The sequence below is a fragment of the Eleutherodactylus coqui genome, chromosome 8, assembly GCF_035609145.1.
Source record: "Eleutherodactylus coqui strain aEleCoq1 chromosome 8, aEleCoq1.hap1, whole genome shotgun sequence".
Taxonomy (NCBI): Eukaryota; Metazoa; Chordata; class Amphibia; order Anura; family Eleutherodactylidae; genus Eleutherodactylus; species Eleutherodactylus coqui.
The window spans coordinates 111,596,067-111,615,549 of NC_089844.1; the positions used below are offsets into that span (position 1 = coordinate 111,596,067).

Here is a 19,483-nt window from a genome sequence, read left to right on the forward strand (position 1 = left end):
CAGATTCTGCTTCCTAAGGCCTCATGCCTACGGCCAGGTCAGATTCCGCCTGCGAAATATTGCAGCAGAATCAGACCCGGTACCCTCCAAAGACCCTATACTCACCTGTCCAGATCCGCAGCGAGTGTCTTGGCCAGCGCGCATGCGCAGTGCAGCGCATGTTGTGGATTCCCACGATACTTCCGCAGTGCTCACTGAAGAAGTATCGCGGGACGGACAGCTTCCATTGACTGCAATGGAAGCCGCACAAAATAGAACATGCTGTGATTCTCCCCCTCGAGCGGAAAATAGCAGTTTATTTCCGCTTGTGGGCACGGGAGAATCTTTTAACATAGCATGTCTATGGACACGTGGGCGTCTGGCTGCAAAATCTGCAGCAATAATCCGTCCCTGGGCATTAGGCCTAAATCTCTGTTGAACCCACATAAATAACTGAATTCTGGAGAAGACTAGAGAAGTACTGAGCAGTATAGATGTGATTGTAGTAGTTGGTAACACAGTAAATAACTCTGTGTGAGTCTCTGCTTTCATTTCCATTCGAATACCCGGGACCACAGGAAGCAGAAAGAACTGAAAGTAGCACAGTGGCACAGCACCCAATGAATTTAATGGGAGCTATACCTGCAATACCAACAAGGACAGCTGCACTATGGTCAGTACTTTCTCCTTCCTGCGCTGACCACTGTGACAGCAGCCCCAGGAATCAGCGGATCGGCAGAGATCAGAGCATTAGGCCCCCGTTGCTCATCAATAGAAAAAAAATAAAATAAAACAGTTGAGGAATGCCCCTTTAAGGCAATGTTCACATGGAAAAGCAGGCATAGATTTCAACGGAAAACCACAGCTGTAATTTCTGGATTTAAGAATTTGAATTAGGTCACCCACAAATTTACATTCAAGTTAGTTTCATTCAGTGGAGCGAAGTAGAGTACAAAAAACCCAGAATGAACTTTACATCAGGGAATGACATGCCACTGTTCTCTGTGACATAAATTGCTGTGCAGTGCAGATTCCAAGTCAAGTGAAAAGGACACTTACTGTCTGAAGATTTGTTGTGGAATTGGAGGCAAAACACACTATATGAATGGGGCCTAAAAATATGCTTAAGGGCTCATGCCCACGGAGGGAGTAGAATACGCCCGTGGATTTAAGCCGCGGGAGTATCGTTGTGGTAAACAAAAAGTCCCTGCTGGTGATCGCAGAAAACAGTGCAATAATACTATAACGCGGTGAAATAGAACATGCCGCAATTTTTTTCCAGCAGCGGAAATCCACGGCAGAATCACGCATGTCAGCACTGACAGGCAGAAAAGCTATTACATTCAATAGAACCTAATAGGTGCGTTATTCCGCTGCGGGAATGCCGCAGATATCCGTCCGTGGGCATAAGCCCCTAGAAACATCAGTGTAAAGCTCAACATCTTCAAATCTGTATGTAACATATGCAACACATTATGTTGCAGAATTTGGCTACAGATTTCACACTCTGCATTACAATGGGTGAAATCCACACACACAAAAAAAATTTTAAAAAAATTATATATATAATTAGGGTTTCAGGTCCTATCTATAGCAGATTTTTGTTATGGATACTTATGTTAAGAAAAGAAAAATGAGAGGATGTGCTCTGTGGTCTTCTTAAGACATCAAACTGTGCATCTCAGGCTTTGGAACAATTTGTGCACGAGTACAAACGCTCCAATTACCTTCAGTAACATAAGAGACAACACAGAAGTAGTTCTGAACGTGTTACACTATGTATCTGCGCTAGCTATCAGGGGCAGCGATGTGTGATGTACACTGCAGGCACAACACTGTCATCAGCGGCACATCATCAACACCTAGCCGCCAGGAAGCCGCTCCCCTGAAATGTTCTGTTAGAGTGAGAAAACAAGAGATTTTACTGCCGAAATTCTGCCTTTACGGTTCGGCTTTAAAAAATGACATCAATCGTCCGCTAAATGAACGGAAAAGAAAACTAAAGGAATAACACATAAAATCACAAACTGCCAGAATACAGCGCTGTTCACCACTGCGTCGGAGGAACTTCACTCACAGATTCTGTAAGATTGGATGGGGGGGGGGGAAATCATTTGGCACCATATTTCCTACCAAAACAACACAGTGCTCTATACTATAAAAAAAGAAATAACCTGGGAGCCATCTGTTCTTAAACTGAGAGATGTACTCGTCAAATAAAATAATTAGTCACCAGATATAAGTACATATATAATGAACAAAAAAAAAAGAAAACTACTGACTCCATGTACTATTCTTTGGATTCCTAATTTTCGGCTTCTTACAGCCAATAGTAATTATAATAGATAGCTTAGATTATCCTATAACAATCTCTTATAGACGAAAAGACAACTGCCATACTGCTGCTCCCTACGTCCAAGAATACAACTGCCATACTGCTGCTCCCTACGTCCAAGAATACAACTGCCATACTGCTGCTCCCTACGTACAAAGATACAACTACTATACTACTGCTCCCTACGTACAAGAATACAACTGCTATACTACTGCTCCCTACGTACAAGAATACAACTACTATACTACTGCTCCCTACGTACAAGAATACAACTGCCATACTGCTGCTCCCTACGTACAAAGATACAACTACTATACTAGTGCTCCCTACGTACAAGAATACAACTGCTATACTACTGCTCCCTACGTACAAGAATACAACTACTATACTACTGCTCCCTACGTACAAGAATACAACTGCCATACTGCTGCTCCCTACGTACAAAGATACAACTACTATACTAGTGCTCCCTACGTACAAGAATACAACTGCTATACTACTGCTCCCTACGTACAAGAATACAACTGCCATACTGCTGCTCCCTACGTACAAAGATACAACTACTATACTAGTGCTCCCTACGTACAAGAATACAACTGCTATACTACTGCTCCCTACGTACAAGGATACAACTGCTATACTACTGCTCCCTATGTACAAGGATACAACTGCTATACTACTATTCCCTAAATACAAGAATACAACTATACCACTGCTCCCTACACACAAGAATACAACTACTATACTACTGCTAATTACGTACACGAAAACAACTACTATATTACTGCTCCTACGTTCAAGAAAACAACTGCTGTACCACTGCTCCCTAAATACAAGAATACAACTATACCACTGTTCCCTACACACAAGAATACAACTACTATACTACTGCTAATTAAGTACACAAATACAACTGCTCTACCACTGCTCCCTACATACAACAAAATACAACTATACCGCTGCTCCCTACATACAAGAATACAGCTACTATACTACTGCTAATTATGTACACGAAAACAACTACTATATTACTGCTCCTACGGTCAAGAATACAACTGCTATACTACTGTTCCCTACGTACAAGAATACAACTGCTATACTACTGCTCCCTACGTACAAGAATACAACTGCTATACTACTGCTCCCTACGTACAAGAATACAACTGCTATACTACTGCTCCCTACGTACAAGAATACAACTGCTATACTACTGCTCCCTACGTACAAGAATACAACTGCTATACTACTGCTCCCTACGTACAAGAATACAACTGCTATACTACTGCTCCCTACGTACAAGAATACAACTGCTATACTACTGCTCCCTACGTACAAGAATACAACTGCTATACTACTGCTCCCTACGTACAAGAATACAACTGCTATACTACTGCTCCCTACGTACAAGAATACAACTGCTATACTACTGCTCCCTACGTACAAGAATACAACTGCTATACTACTGCTCCCTACGTACAAAAATACAACTGCTATACTACTGCTCCCTACGTACAAAAATACAACTGCTATACTACTGCTCCCTACGTACAAGAATACAACTGCTATACTACTGCTCCCTACGTACAAGAATACAACTGCTATACTACTGCTCCCTACGTACAAGAATACAACTGCTATACTACTGCTCCCTACGTACAAGAATACAACTGCTATACTACTGCTCCCTACGTACAAGAATACAACTGCTATACTACTGCTCCCTACGTACAAGAATACATCTACTATACTACTGCTCCCTACGTACAAGAATACAACTGCTATACTACTGCTCCCTACGTACAAGAATACAACTGCTATACTACTGCTCCCTACGTACAAGAATACAACTGCTATACTACTGCTCCCTATGTACAAGAATACATCTACTATACTACTGCTCCCTACGTACAAGAATACAACTACTATACTACTGCTCTCTACGTACAAGAATACAACTACTATACTACTGCTCCCTACTTACAAGAATACAACTACTATACTACTGCTCCCTACTTACAAGAATACAACTACTATACTACTGCTCCCCAAATACAAGAATACAACTACTATACTACTGTTCCCTACGTACAAGAATACAACTGCTATACTACTGCTCCCTACGTACAAGAATACAACTACTATACTACTGCTCCCTACGTACAAGAATACATCTGCTATACTACTGCTCCCTACGTACAAGTATACATCTACTATACTACTGCTCCCTACGTACAAGAATACAACTGCTATACTACTGCTCCCTACGTACAAGAATACAACTGCTATACTACTGCTCCCTATGTACAAGAATACATCTACTATACTACTGCTCCCTACGTACAAGAATACAACTACTATACTACTGCTCCCTACGTACAAGAATACAACTACTATACTACTGCTCCCTACTTACAAGAATACAACTACTATACTACTGCTCCCTACTTACAAGAATACAACTACTATACTACTGCTCCCCAAATACAAGAATACAACTACTATACTACTGTTCCCTACGTACAAGAATACAACTACTATACTACTGCTCCCTACTTACAAGAACACAACTACTATACTAGTGCTCCCCAAATAAAAGAATACAACTACTACTGCTCCCCAAATACAGGAATACAACTACTATACTACTGCTCCTTACGTACAAAAATACAACTACTATAATGCTGCTCCCTAAATACAACTACTATAATGCTGCTCCCTAAATACAAGAATACAACTACTATAATGCTGCTCTCTACGTACAAGAATACACCTACTATACTACTGCTTCTACGTACAAGAATACAACTATTATACTACTGGTCCCTAAATACAAGAATACAACTACTATACTACTGCTCCCTACATACAAGAATACAACTACTATACTACTGCTAATTACGTACACGAAAACAACTACTATACTACCGCTCCTACATTCAAGAATACAACTACTATAGTACTGCTCCTACGTTCAAGAATAGCACTACTATAATGCACCCACAAGGATCATTTGATGCCACAAAAGGTGAAAATTTATTCTACAACTCCAGATGACATAAATGGTAGCAAAGCCCTTTATTAAGCTGGTGCGGTAAAGGAGCACAGGGACAAAAATCGCCAGATGAGTTCAGGGACTTGAAAAGTGACTCCAAGGCCCTTGTTATTGACAACAGTTTGGGGTCCCAGATTTCAGACCCCTACCTAATTAGTTTCATTGACTTTTTGACTTAAAATAGACTAGTCCTTTAAATCTATGGTCATGCCTATGTAGTCTGCATGTAACTGCAGCTTACAGAGTGGATAGTCGAGGAGTGTCAAAGAGGAAAAAGAGTCACATGCCAGAATTCAGCATTTCAGCTTCTTATGAAACCCTTCCCTGAAAAGCCATTGACGGCTGCCGGGGCTCAGCGGCGACTTCTGCCGCTGTCTCCGACTCTATAATTCTCAGCCAGCAGCATGCGGGGATTTAAAATCCCCACCTGCTTGTAGCTCTGATTGTCATTGGCTGAAGCACTTCAGCCAATCACAATCAGAGCAACCAGCAGGCGGGGATTTTAAAGCCCCGGCTGCTGATAGCTCAGAACTACAGAGCCGGGGACAGCGCCAGAAGTCGCAGCTGAAGGGAGGAGAGTATTGATTTTTTTTTTTTATACACTTTTTAAAATGGCTTTTCAGGGAATGGCTTATGAAGCCCTTCCCTGAAAAGCCATTGACGGGATGCTGGCAGCAGGATTCTCTACCACAGCTATCATGTGTGACAGCTGTGGTTGAGAATTGAAGAATTCCTCTGCTGCATCTGTCACAGATGTGGCAGATGTAGCAGCAGGGAATTCTTCTAACTAGAGGGGGTGAAGGAAACATCTGCCGCATGCAGCAGATGTGTTCTTCATGCCCGCGTGGGTCACGGCAGCGGCGGAGGGGTAAGCTTTTTTTTTTTTTTTTTTTTACACTAAAATGTTTCTTTTTAAGGGAAGGGCTTATATGTAAAGCCCTTCCCTGAAAAAGAATGCAGAGAGCCGGAAGACCATTGTTTTCAAGGGAGCCGCCGGCAGCAGCCGTGGCTCCATTGACAACAAGCACGCAGCTGGGTTCATGCGTGTTTTTGCTAGTACCTAGGTGCGCACGTATGTACGCACCTAAGAACGCACAAAAACACGCTCGTGTGAACCCACCTCAAGTCAGCGAATGAAACTGCGCCTTAAAGAGGATCTGTTAGCTCTTCTGACATCACTGTTTAAGAGAATATTTCTATAATAATTATATTGCTCTGTTATGCCTCCTGGAAATATATAAAAACAAAATTGACAAAAGGACATGCCCATTTCTCTTATCTATAGAGTATGTGCCCACACAGTCTGACACATATTGACAAGGGAAAAAATTACACCCAGTTTTCAGTTTATTCTTACCTTTCCACGATGAACAGAGAAACCGCACAACACAAGAGTTCTAGAAAAAGGTTGTTCCTAAATTGCTATTACTGTATATACTCAAATATAAGCCTAGTTTTTCAGCACATTTTTTTGTGCTGAAAAAGCCCCCCCTCGGCTTATACTCGAGTCAGAAAAAGCTTTAAAAAAAAACCATACTCACCTCCCAGCCGGCATCTGTGTCTCCGGCGGTTGTGCAGCAGGCTGCTTGAATTCTCTCCGCTGTCATCCCTCGCCATCCTCTTTGCTCGGCTCTAACATCCCCCGCCGTCAGCGCTGTGTAAGTAAGAGCTGTGATTGGATCGAGCATCAGCCAGTCACAGCCAGTGCTCGATCATTCACAGCCAATCAAGCTGCTTTAGAATTCTCCCCGTTGTCATCTCCCTGCTCAGCTTTCAAATCCCCTGCCATCAGTGCTGTATAAGTAAGCGCTGTGATTGCATCGATAGCTCAGCTTATACTCGAGTCAATAAGTTTTCCCAGTTTTTTGTGGTGAAATTTATTGTCTCGGCTTATACTCGGGTCGGCTAATACTCGAGAATATACAGTATATAGGAAAAAGCTAATATTATCATATTAAATATTTATGGAAGCAGTCATGTCAGGTGAGGCGACAGGTCCTCCTTAAGTAACAGGCGCAGTGAGTCCTATCAGCCAGTCAGAATTTACGGCTTTTTGAGTCAGCAGATGTTTTTCAGTGACTTGCAGGGTTTGCACTCACATGTGTTTCTCTTTAGTCTCTGTCTGACACTTCTGTGGTTGAGTCTTTCAGCTGATGCAACAGCAACCACTACATTATAGATATTCTACACAGCCCTGAGCCCGGAAATAATGCAAGAGTAGACGTTGGGAGCAGACCTACCGGCTATCAGAATCCGAAGCAATCTCTTTGCGCCCTCCGAATCGAATCTGGCACTGTAAATCAAGGACAGGAAAAGTATTTATGAACATATTGAGTTCAAACTTTCAGAAAAATCAAAGAAAACAAAATCAAATTTACATTAATTTAAAAAAAAAAAAATTAATAAAATAAAATAGCAGAAAAAGACCATTCTTACTACTACAAGCACAGAGCTAAACACCAACTCAGCACAGACAGTCCACAGCGATACATGAAGGACCTAGGACGCCAGCAGCAAGCTTGCATATTTTGGCCAAAACAGATGACCTATTACAAGAATACAAAGTATACTGTACCTGCTTGACGGCATCCAGTAGTCGCTCCATGAGATACTGTCTCTTCATGTCATTGCTCGGTAACACTGCAATACAAAAAGCATTAAAATCACAGAAGCGGAAATACTGCGTGCCGAGGAACATTACACGGAAAATATTTTACATCCTTCAGGTCTTAATAGAAAACATTCACTACTCCACGTTGTTGAGGCAGAACGCCTGAAATCTCAGAGCGGCGTTCTAGAACGGCGGCCTTCCGTTTCAATGGCCTCATGCACAGTTTAAAGATATTGGTCACCAACTCCTACTTATATGCAAAAAGTTTTGATATTTAAAACTTTCCAAACAAACAGGTCACTCTCAGGAAATAAAGTATTGCAGCCCAGCGAGGCAACTTATATCAGTGGCCGTAGAGTAGAGAGTTAGAATAATGCTTGCAATGGGGCCCGCAGTTCAGGGGAGCCCGGACTGCAATTACTAATCTCCAGATATGCCGTCGGAAAAAAGACAGACAGACAGACAGACAGACACACACACACACAGACACACAGACACGATCTCTGTCCCTCCAGACCTCACCAGTCTGCACGCTCCTTTCAGCAGCTAGTCACATGACGTTTAAGCATGTGACCGCTACGTCCAATCCCTGGCCTCAGCATGGGACATTATGAGATCAGATTACGTGGAGTTTGCTGCATGCAGAGAGCAGCTACTTTGCAGGCGACTGTGGTGGAACAAAAAGGCAAGCATTTACTTTAACCCCTTAAGGACCAGGGTGTATCGGTCCTAAAGGACCAAACACTTTTTAGGAATGTTACCCATGTGGTGGTTTTACTGCCCTGTTTTTTGTTTTCCTTCAAAATGATTTTTGCTGCATTTTTTCCCCCATGACATATAGGACTATATATATATATATATATATATATATTTTTTTTTTTATGTTTTCACTGACTTTTTTTTTGTTCGTATGAATAAGCCCTTAGGAACTGAGGTGATTATACAAACACAAGTAACAGGTAGGGTTCGCCATTTACAGACAAATGCCAAGCTCATCTTACACATGAAGGCCGCCTGCAGACGAGCGGGTCGGATCCGGCGGCGAGAATTCTCGCCACGGGACCCGACCTGAGCGCCTGCAGGGACGAGCGCGTACTCACCCGTGCCTGGCGGCCCCGTCTCTTTCACGTGCCGGCTGCCGGGCAGCCGGCGCATGCGCAGACCGGAGCCGGCGGCCGGGTGAGTGACTTTTCTGTGCGAGGCTCTGCGAGCCCCGCACAAAAATAGGACATGCCGCGGTTTGTTTGCCGCGCGACATTTTGCGCGGCCAAACCGCGGCCGTCTGCATAGGAGTGCATATTGTAATGCATGTAAATTCTGCGAGATTACCGCAGCGGAAAGGCAGCTTCAAAACCCGTGCTGTTTGGCGCGGGTTTTAAGCGCCTTGTCCACCTGCATTCCGCAGAGGAAATCTCTCCCCATAGCGAGAAGAGAGCCCGCAGTGGAAACGGAGATACAATTGACATGCCACGGATTTGAATTCTGCATGGCATGTCAGTTTCAGCGCGGCTTGGCCGCAGCGTGTGGAGGAGTTTTTTGTAAATCTCGTCCACTTTACTGCTTAGTCTCAGGCTTAAGATTGCAGGTGGAATTTCTGTGCGGACAGTCCGCAGTAATTCCACCCCGTGTGAGCCCGGCCCAAGAACTTCTCATATATAACTGTTGTTGAGAGCAATCAGTTTACACAAACAACCACTACAACTTGCACTACGAGGGGCCATGATGTCCCCAATACATCGCAGAATGTGGGTTACCTTTTCAACAAAGCCATTTTCCAAGACTTACCGCCATCTACAACCATCAAACCGCAGGAAGGACCAGAGTTTTAAAATAACATCTTTATACTAAAAAAGTGTCAATTTTTAGATTCCCATAAACACAAAATGCTACATGCTTACCAATAACCTAATCAGGCGAATAATTCCACAAAACAGAAAAAAAAAATGTTCTTAAACGTTAATGAAACTCCTGAGCTTTGCAATTAAAGGGGGTTGTCCCGCGAAACAAAGTTGTGGTATACACTTCTGTATGGCCATATTAATGCACTTTGTAATGTACATTGTGCATTAATTATGAGCCATACAGAAGTTATTCACTTACCTGTTCCATTGCTAGCGTCCTCGTCTCCATGGTGCCGTCTAATTTTCAGCGTCTAATCGCCCGATTAGACGCGCTTGCGCAGTCCGGTCTTCTTTCTTCTGAATGGGGCCGCTCGTGCCGGAGAGCGGCTCCTCATAGCTCCGCCCCGTCACGTGTGCCGATTCCAGCCAATCAGGAGGCTGGAATCGGCAATGGACCGCACAGAAGACCTGTGGTCCACCGAGGGTGAAGATCCTGGCGGCCATCTTCGCAAGGTAAGTAAGAAGTCACCGGAGCGCGGGGATTCAGGTAAGCACTATCCGGTTTGTTTTTTTTAAACCCCTGCATCGGGTTTGTCTTGCGCCGAACGGGGGGGGCTATTGAAAAAAAAAAAAAAACCGTTTCGACGCGGGACAACCCCTTTAAGGCCTCATGCCCACGGCCGGGTAGGATTCTGCTTCAGAAATATCGCAGCGGAATCAAACACGGCACCCCCCAGAGGCCTCGTACTCACCTCTCCGGATCTCAGCTGACGCGCATGCACAGTGCGAGGAGCTCAGCTGTGATGCGGATTCCCGCTGTGTTCATAGCACAAAGTATCGTAGGACGGACAGCTTCCATTGACTGCAATGGAAGCCGTCCGTGCGATTTTCCGCGATGAATAGGCACGCTGCAATTCTCCCCCGAGAGGACAGGGAAGAATCTATTTACATAGCATGTCTATGCATGGCTATTGCTGCGGAATTCGCAGCGAGTGTTTGACCACGAATCCCGCAGCAATTATCCGTCTGTAGGAATTCTACCTTACTACTATATGCAGTGTGCCTACAATTCACAGCTAGAAGTGCTAAGGAAAACCGCAAAGAAACCGCATCATACCCTACACAAGGATGACTGTCTGATAACCATATTCACGGACCCTCCGCTTCTGTGTTACAGGCAACCTCCTAATTTGAGGAACTGTATTATCAGGAGTCCATTGCCCTCCGACACACAGAAAGGAACATATCCCTGTAAGGTAAGGTGCTGCATATACTGACCGCAAACAGGATACAGATCCCCAACACACAGCAGGACTACAAGGTCGACGTCCGGTGTTGTGTACCTGATCCTGTACGGTGAATGTCCTGTTGGGGGCTTTATATCGGGGAAACAGGACAAAAACTGAGAGCCAGGATGAGATCTCATCGCCACTTAATTACAGAGGAAAAGACGGAATTACCTGTGGCAAAACATTTTTGTGGTCGGGGACACAGCATAGAGCAGATGAGAGTTATCATACTGAAGGGCAACTTCAAGTCACAGAAGAATTTGGGAGTACAAATTTATGGGCATGTTTGACAGCCTCAAGAATGGAATAAACCTCAGCCCGGGATTCTTGCATCAGTGGAGAATATGAAAGATCTGAAGGAGGTCAAGAGGATGTCCTCTTCCCAATCATTGTTTGCTTTGTTTTTTAAGCTGCACAAAAATGGAGCATGCTGTGATTTTTCCTTCACCTATGGAAACCGCAACTGGTTTCCCCAAGTGTGCAGGAAGAATCGATTTCCAATAGTATGCTGTGGGCGCTATTTGCTGCAGACACCCGCCGATGGATTTCGCAACAAATATTCATCCGTGGGCAGGAGCCCTAACAGCGTACATGTATTTTAAAATAAACTTTCTAAACCAGACAACCCCTTTATAGAAATGGTTAGTAAAAGGAGATTTTGGGGGTCTTAAGAAGGGAGGGGAGGGGGGGGGGGGGGGGAAAATCAAAAGAGCTTTTCCAGTCCAGAAAGATAATCCATTTAATGTAAATATCTGATGAGCGGTCACTGATGTCCTCACCTACAGCTAATGTGCACGTTGGTCATCCTCTCATATTGGAAGTAAGGCCTATGTCATATGAGTGTATGCGTATTTGAGCCATGTTTTTGCACATCGGGCAGTGTGTATTTGTGCGCTCAACTGCATTTTTTTTTAACAGTACTTTTTGTGTGCGCAAATCATGCACAATTGCATAAGCAAAGAAAAAAAAACATGCACCGATGCTCTCAACCATTGAAACAGCCAATTAGTTTAATGTATTCCAGACATGTCATTTTCCTGTGGAAATGAAAATATAGAGCATGCTGCGGGGTTTTTGTGCCACACGATTGTGGACAACACCATTTAAATCAATGGGCTATGTTTTCTGTATATTACGCACACGCAAATCTTTTGGCCCAAGTAATATAACCACAGTGGAATTATCAACCCTTTCTAATCCAATTTGTATCCTGGTTTTCCTAGGGGGTTTACTCTTTTTCTGCCATTATACAACGGCGCTATGTGCTGGCTAAAGCCAGTACTGTGTGAGGTGACACGTTGCATAGGCTCCGACAGCAGAGAGGCTGGCAATATACAGTAAGAGTACCCCAACGGACGTCTTCCAACATCGGAGCTGTACAGCCTTAAATCATAATGTCTTTAGACGTCAGACAGTGGATTGGAAAGGGTTAATGTTGTGTGATGAATCCAAACCAACAGCTCATACAATCCAGTCACTACTGCAACGTGCAGACGGCGAACAGCCCCCACGAGGCCTCCGTATATTACTGGGGAGCAGTAAGTACATCTAGCGGCACGAAGCGCTGGTTTTATTTAAGCTTTTAATATGCTAACAAAAGGTTGCAAATTCTACGGAATGCTAAGTTTCCTTCGTCAACGCAGGGCACGTTTCACAACTCAAAAGGCTACAGATATGAAAAGGGTTTAAAGGGAAGGGATAATGGATTGTGCCGAGCGCAGCTGAATTATTATGGAGGGGGATTACCACTGACTCTTAACACTGGATCACATACAGCAGCAGAGTCAATAGGTTAAACCAATAGGTCAAAAGCGGTTCTATTCTAACTCCGGCTTGCTTCATTTTACTTAGCTGGCATGCAGCCGGGCAGAGCAGTGTTACATTGTTAATGAAGTACTGGAGAAGTCTCTGTAATTAACATTTGACAATATTAAGCAGAAAATGGACACAGAAGCTGACAATCTCTTCCACTGATCTCCAACTGTTAGGACAATGGGGAGCCGTGGCATTACCACCATTGGATGCCCACAGGCTGACCTAGATGAACATTGTCTCTCTTCAGCCTAACATATTATGTAACTAAATGCAGGCCAATGCATGACAGTCAGCTTTATAGTAGAGTTGCACAATGTGTGACACCACCATGGGGCACACAAAAGGTCTAAGTAACTGTAACATTTGTACATAATACAGGGTGGGCCGGAAAAAAGTAGGCCGTCACCGCACTCTTATGAAAGCTGTCCGAAAGAAAATCTCTCTTTGTTGCCCATAGCAACCAATCAGAGCGCAGCTTTCATTTCGTGTACTGCAGAGGTAAAATTTGATTCAAAATCAGCTTTGGATCCACATCTGGTTTCAGCCTGCACAGCGTTCCTCTCTACCTCCAAATACTGCGCCCTCACTGCAGCACCGGGACTGCGGCACACATCCGTTCCCCGGCAACCGCTACTGAACACCGTCAGGCGATGCAGAAGTGGGAGCATCACCTGACTACTAATGGTCCAGATTGTGGCTCGGTTTTTAACATGGAGATGCGGATTTTGTGGTGTGAATATACGATAAAAGGGGTTGTTACAAGTTTTTTGTTTGTTTTTTTTTTTATTCCCTGCTCCCCATGTCTGAAAATAATAAGACATTCTCCTGACCTCCCTGCAGCTCCAGTGAGGAGGCTTCAATCTCCAGGTCAGGTCTGTGTTGACGAGCTACAGGCAACCTGTTTATGAGACATCACAGGCTGCTGCAGCCAATCACAGACCTCAGTGTTCGAGTGTTGAGGCTTGTGACTGGCTGCAGCAGCCTGTGACATCCCATACGTGGGCTCGTAAACACGGCATCACAGAGGACATCAGAGCCGTGGACAGGCGGGTATAGGATGTTTTATTACATTTTCTCACGGGAAGCATTAATTTAAAAAAAAAAAATCCTAAAAGACAACCCCTTTAAGTTAAACATTGCTACAACTGTACCTCCTGGAGAGCTGCACTTCCAGAAGTGGAGGTATAATTGCACATATGACCATAGCGCCAATGCACTGTTGGCAGTACCCAGCTTGCTGGGGAAGGCAATGGCAAACCACCCTGCAAAAACAGTCTGCCGAGAAAGTGTCATGATGTGCCGTCCCCCGAGGAGTCAGTCATAACCCGGTGATGGCAGTTTTCTGGTGACAGACTTCTGTTGAGGGGTACATTTACCATCCCCTAAAATGTTATTACTTGCTCACAATAATTAAAGTGATATTCTCATCTTGTCAAGGGATAACATTGCTAGAAAGTGTCACCACTTAATTACTTGGTGGGGGTCCCTATACTGGGACCCCACCAATTATGAGACTGAAGTGCTCCATCCCCATCACTGGCTACCACTCTGCAGCACAGTTCTATTTAAGAGAAAACTTAGAAGGGGACGCAGCGGTGAATCAAGACTCCCGCTCTCGGGATCGGTGGGGCCCCAGACGTCAGGACAACACATCTTCACGGCAGTGCTGTAAATAAAGAGTGTTTTGGGGGACAGCAGAACCATTGCGAGGGATTTTGGAAGGGTAGTAAATCACTATTTGTAAATTTAAATAACACCTAGCTTAGGTTCTGTTCACATCACGCTTGCCGTCAGGGGTGCAACTAAGGTCTCAGGGGCCCCGGGTGCAAAAGTTCAGCTCGGGTCCCTTTTCCCCCCCCTTCCCAAAAAAATGAATTTACATACATGATCTGCCCCTTGGCGTAATCTTTCCAAAAACGATGCATTTCCTGCACTACATAAAAATTTGTTTGTAGCCCCTTAGGCCACACGCGCGCACGCACGCACACACTTTTACCGCTATTTGTACGGTGTCCCGAGCGCCATGCTATCTGCGGTGCCACGCTCCCATTGATTTTAATGGGGTTACTTAGACCTGTGCTCCAATTCGGTGTTTCTAACGCCACGATTTTCAAGAGCTGTCTGTTCTATTTTTCGTTTTTAAACACACCTTCTCATACATCACAATGATGGGGTGCATTAAAAAGCGCTGTCAAACTCTGTACCACGTGTTCAAAAACACCACTCGAGATTGTGGTAAAAATGCCACGATTTCGAGCTGTGTTTTCTGAACACATGTGTGAGAATGGCCTTAGGGTATGTTCATGTTTTTTGTTGTACTTTTGAACCACAATTAAAAAAACTGCATGCTATATTCAAAGACGACATACATTTTTAAGAAACTGCATACACTATTAAAAACCGCATGCGTTTTTGATGCATTTTTTAGTTGTGTGTAAAGTGCGCAATTATGTACGGTATATACAGGGAGATATATAACTAATACCAGCCATAGATAGATTACAGTACTTGCTACATCCTCAGGTCTCCTATACTCCCCAACACTGCTGGCCACGTGATTAGTCAGTGCACCGCCAGCCGGACTGCAGGTGTGACCAATCATAGCCGCAGTCCCTCAGTGGGAGGAGCACACGTCTGGGAAGTCTGCAGTCTGTAATTGGCTGCCAGCTCCCCTGATAACGGCCCGCGGGCCATGGCCGTCAGACTGTATCTGCAGGTGACACACGGGCCGCAGCGGTGAGTCTGGCAGGTGACACATGGGCCCCTGTTTGCCAAGAGGACCGGTCACCAATACAAACCCTAGCGGTATGGCAGTGCTTGCCGTGGAAGTGCAGCCAAATGAACAAAAAAGTATGCCAATAAGTATGCCAAGAGGACACTTTTGGCACACATCAGGTACACAGAAGTCTATGAATGTATTTGACTTTTATGTTGGGAGTGTATAAACCAGACATACAGATGTTGTGTGTACACAGCTTTAATAGAAGAAAAAAAAAGTTAAACTTTACTATGTACTTCGCTTTAAAGGGCCACTCCTGTGAAAACACATTTTTCCATCCCTGCCCCTTTTCACCTAAATGCCAGCCACACTCTGGAGGTCTCCTCTGTATTTTTTGGTCACTTCCATGAAGTACAGCCCTTCTCGGATGCTTATCAGGCACCATCTTGAGACTGAGATTTTTTTACTTTCGGTTTCACATCAAACCTATGATGCAAGAGCCCAGCATTAGCTGAAGGCGGTACCCTCCTACCTGCTGGGGACAGTTTAATTATCATTCTAAATAAGCTGCAGACCACAAGTATACAGTCAGGAGGATGAGCTGTGATCTCCTCTATTATACCTGTGTGACCCTCCCCCTTCATCATTCAGCTTTTTTGTCATTTTACATAATTTTTATACATTCCACCATATTTATTTATTTTGTTATTTTACTATGGGTTAACTCCTATTTTTTTGCCAACATATGGCAATTGCCAAAGTGTCACCGAAATCACTCCTTCCAGTGGGCCAAAATATTCTTACTAGCTTTCATAGGCAGCTTCTTGTCTTGAGAGCAGACCATGAAGACAACATGGCAGCAAGAAACAGGACTGGCGCAAAATTGTCATGCTCCTGCCAGCATGAGGCAGGGCTCATAGAGCGCTATTTGGTATAGTCAGTATATTTTGATAGAGACGGGTCAAGGACAGACCAATACACAGGGTTCTGGATTTTGGCCGCAGTCGCCGGCTGGAAGCAGATAAGACGCCGAGTCTGCAGCTCGTTATCACACAACGCATTGTTTCCCAGATTATGGAGGTCAGCAGAAGACGGTCCCTGAGACTGTGAGCAGAGGTGGTAACGCCGAACAGATCAGTAAGGACTATTTCAAGCAGGGGGCGACTGCAATACCACAGCTGTGCTCTGTGCAACATCACTGCAACATTGCGACTTTGTAGCGCTCTTTTGCCGGGATTTTCGGGAGGGCTTGAAATATAAGCCATACCTTGAAAATAAGCCCTAGCTGCATTAAAAAAAAGGCCCAAAAAACATTACATTACCTAACAGGCGCTGTCCGCTCTGCCGCACTTCTCCTCCGGCAGTTCCATAGTACTTGTTTATAGTCTGCAGCCAGCCAGTGAGTTCAACAGTCCGGCTTCCCAGAGGTGATGGCTGTGATTGGTTCATCGAGCGCTGCAGTGATTGGTTCTCGAGCGCCGCGGCTCAGCCAATCAAAGCCAGCGCTTCCGGGAGGCGGGATTTTTGAACTTCCTGACCAGGAAGCGCTGGCTGAAAACTACTAACAAGTACCATGGAACTGGAGGAGGAGAAATCGGCAGAACGGACAGCGGCTGTTAGGTAATGTATTGTTTTCTTTTCTTTTTTATGCAGCTAGTGCTTATTTTAGGGCTCAACCCGTAAAACTTCCTACTGTAAAAGTTGCATCGCACTGCATGAAAACCGCAATCTCGTGCGATGAGATGCAACACAAAGGAAGGGTCCACAGAGAACCAGGGGCTACAAAACATCGCAAATCGTGGCTGTATAGAGCATGTCGCTTTTTTTTCCTCGCAATGTCGCAAGCTACAAAACATCGCTAATGTGAAGGAGCCCATAGGAAACCATTTCTTCACATACAGGCGATTTGTAGCACTGCCGCATCACGAGAAAATTGCCAATTTTGTGTGAAAGCGGCCTGAATCCAGCAGTACTACACATACACCGAAGCAACGTGACCGGAAGGGGCAGCGACCCCCGATGGCAGCGCAACAAAAAAAGAGTGGTCAGCATGTAGTCAGCCAATCCGTGATGGGGTCAGGAGGTGCAGGTACGTCCCCCGCGGTCCGGCTGCCTTCTAGATGAGGATAATTACTGCGACCCTCCCAGGGAACTCCAGGACATTTACAAGGAAGAAATTAAAACTAGAGATGAGCAAACCTACTCGTTTCAAGTAATTACTCGATCGAGTACCGCTATTTTCGAGTACTTCCGTGCTCGAGTGAAAAGTACTCGGGGGCGCTGGGGGGCGCCGTGGCGGAGCGGGGGGTAGCAGCGGGGAACAGGGGGGAGCCCTCTCTCTCCCCCTCCCCCCCCACTCCCCGCTGCAACCCCTCACTCACCCACGGCGCCCCCTGAATCTTTTCGCCCGAGTACGGAAATACTCGAAAATCACGGTACTCGGGCGAAAAAGGGGCGTGGTCGAGCACGTTCGCTCATCTCTAAAAGTAACCAAAGCGACTCTCTGGGCCTGGAGAAACCAAGATGGCCGGGCAGCTTTTCTGCCTGCTGACGCTTAGCACGTATGTCTTAGGGTGGACTTACACAGGCGTATGCATAAGAAAGCTGGCGCAGGCACGCTTCTTTTCATTTTAATGGCTAAGTTGAATACGCGCGAATTAGTGCGTAATACACACCAAAAAAGGAATATACTGGTTTTTTTGGCGCAAAATCAACGGGACCGAGCCTATTGGAATGAAAGGGTTTTGTTCGCCTCACTCGAACATTTAATACGCAGCGTAAATGTTTTTCTGTGTGAGTCCTTCTACACCGTGTGCATCAGGTAGTCAGAGAAGCTGGTGCGGCCATTTTTGTTCCTCCAGATCCGGAGGGTCACTTTAGATCAAACCCACGGGTACATTCACACGTGGCGGAAATGCTGGATGTATTCCACAACGAAACCCGCAGCATTTCCGCGAAAGACAGACTCAAAATTTGCACCATCGGATTTTGGCGCAACAATTTGAGTCCTACGCGCTCGCACTCTCCTGTAGGCTTGTATTGTGGGGGTGGGGGCTGCGCACGCACGGCAGTCTGAAAAGAGTCCGATGACCAGTGTAACCGCTGATGGTGGGTGTCAGCCATCAAAGACGGACAGCACCCACCATGTACGGATGGCATCACCTACCTGCTCCATACAAACCCTGAAGCCGGAGGGCGCACTCCCGTTAGCATTAGGGGGTTCACCGATCTCCTGCACGCGCTCTACCAGCAGTTGCGCGCAGCCAAGATATGAGGTGCAGACCGTAAACGTTGAGCTCAGTCTGCGGCCGCGTTATTTCAGGGTCTGTTCGCACAACGCTCCCTCCTATGCATAACCAATGGGCAGCAGAGGCATCCCACATGCCATGGGGCACCTGCCAAGGTGTATAAGGGGGGCTCCCAGCTGTACAGGAGGGCTGCCATTAGTAGTGGCCACCAGAAAGTGGCAGTTGGTGGTCCTGGCTGCGAGGGACCACTACAGTGATGCCACGTACAAGGACCCTGCTCCGTGCCCACCACCCCTGCCACTCACCGCTCATGGTGCCCGGCTTGTCGCACTCCCAGGTAAACAAACTGCAGTGACAGCGACCGGAAAGTGCGGCTCCGCCCCGGATAGTAAGTCCCATCCACAAGCGCAGGAATACAGGTCTGCCGGAATGTTCCAACTACACGTAGGGGTGCGCGCAACCACTTCACAGATTATTATTAGGGCGGATGTAGTTAAAACTGTACGGCATAATAAGAATGAAATTGATCGTTTTTTGGAGAGATGATGTTATTACAGGCGGGAGGAGGAACTACATTCTCGGAGCGGGACGAAA

General features: G+C 45.4%; 1 protein-coding gene across 1 annotated transcript in view; it reads right to left on the reverse strand.

Moving 5' to 3' along the window:
• Nucleotides 1-19,259, reverse strand: part of SNX29 (sorting nexin 29) — a 433,715-nt gene extending 414,456 nt beyond the window's left edge. Inside the window, exons 1-3 of the mRNA XM_066576210.1 lie at nucleotides 19,195-19,259; nucleotides 7,942-8,006; nucleotides 7,607-7,659 (exon numbers count right to left, since the gene is read on the reverse strand). Of these exons, the coding sequence (XP_066432307.1) occupies nucleotides 7,607-7,659; nucleotides 7,942-8,006; nucleotides 19,195-19,201 (125 nt within the window). The 5' untranslated portion in view covers nucleotides 19,202-19,259. The remainder of the gene's footprint in view (nucleotides 1-7,606; nucleotides 7,660-7,941; nucleotides 8,007-19,194) is intronic.
• Between the last annotated feature and the right edge of the window lie 224 nt (nucleotides 19,260-19,483).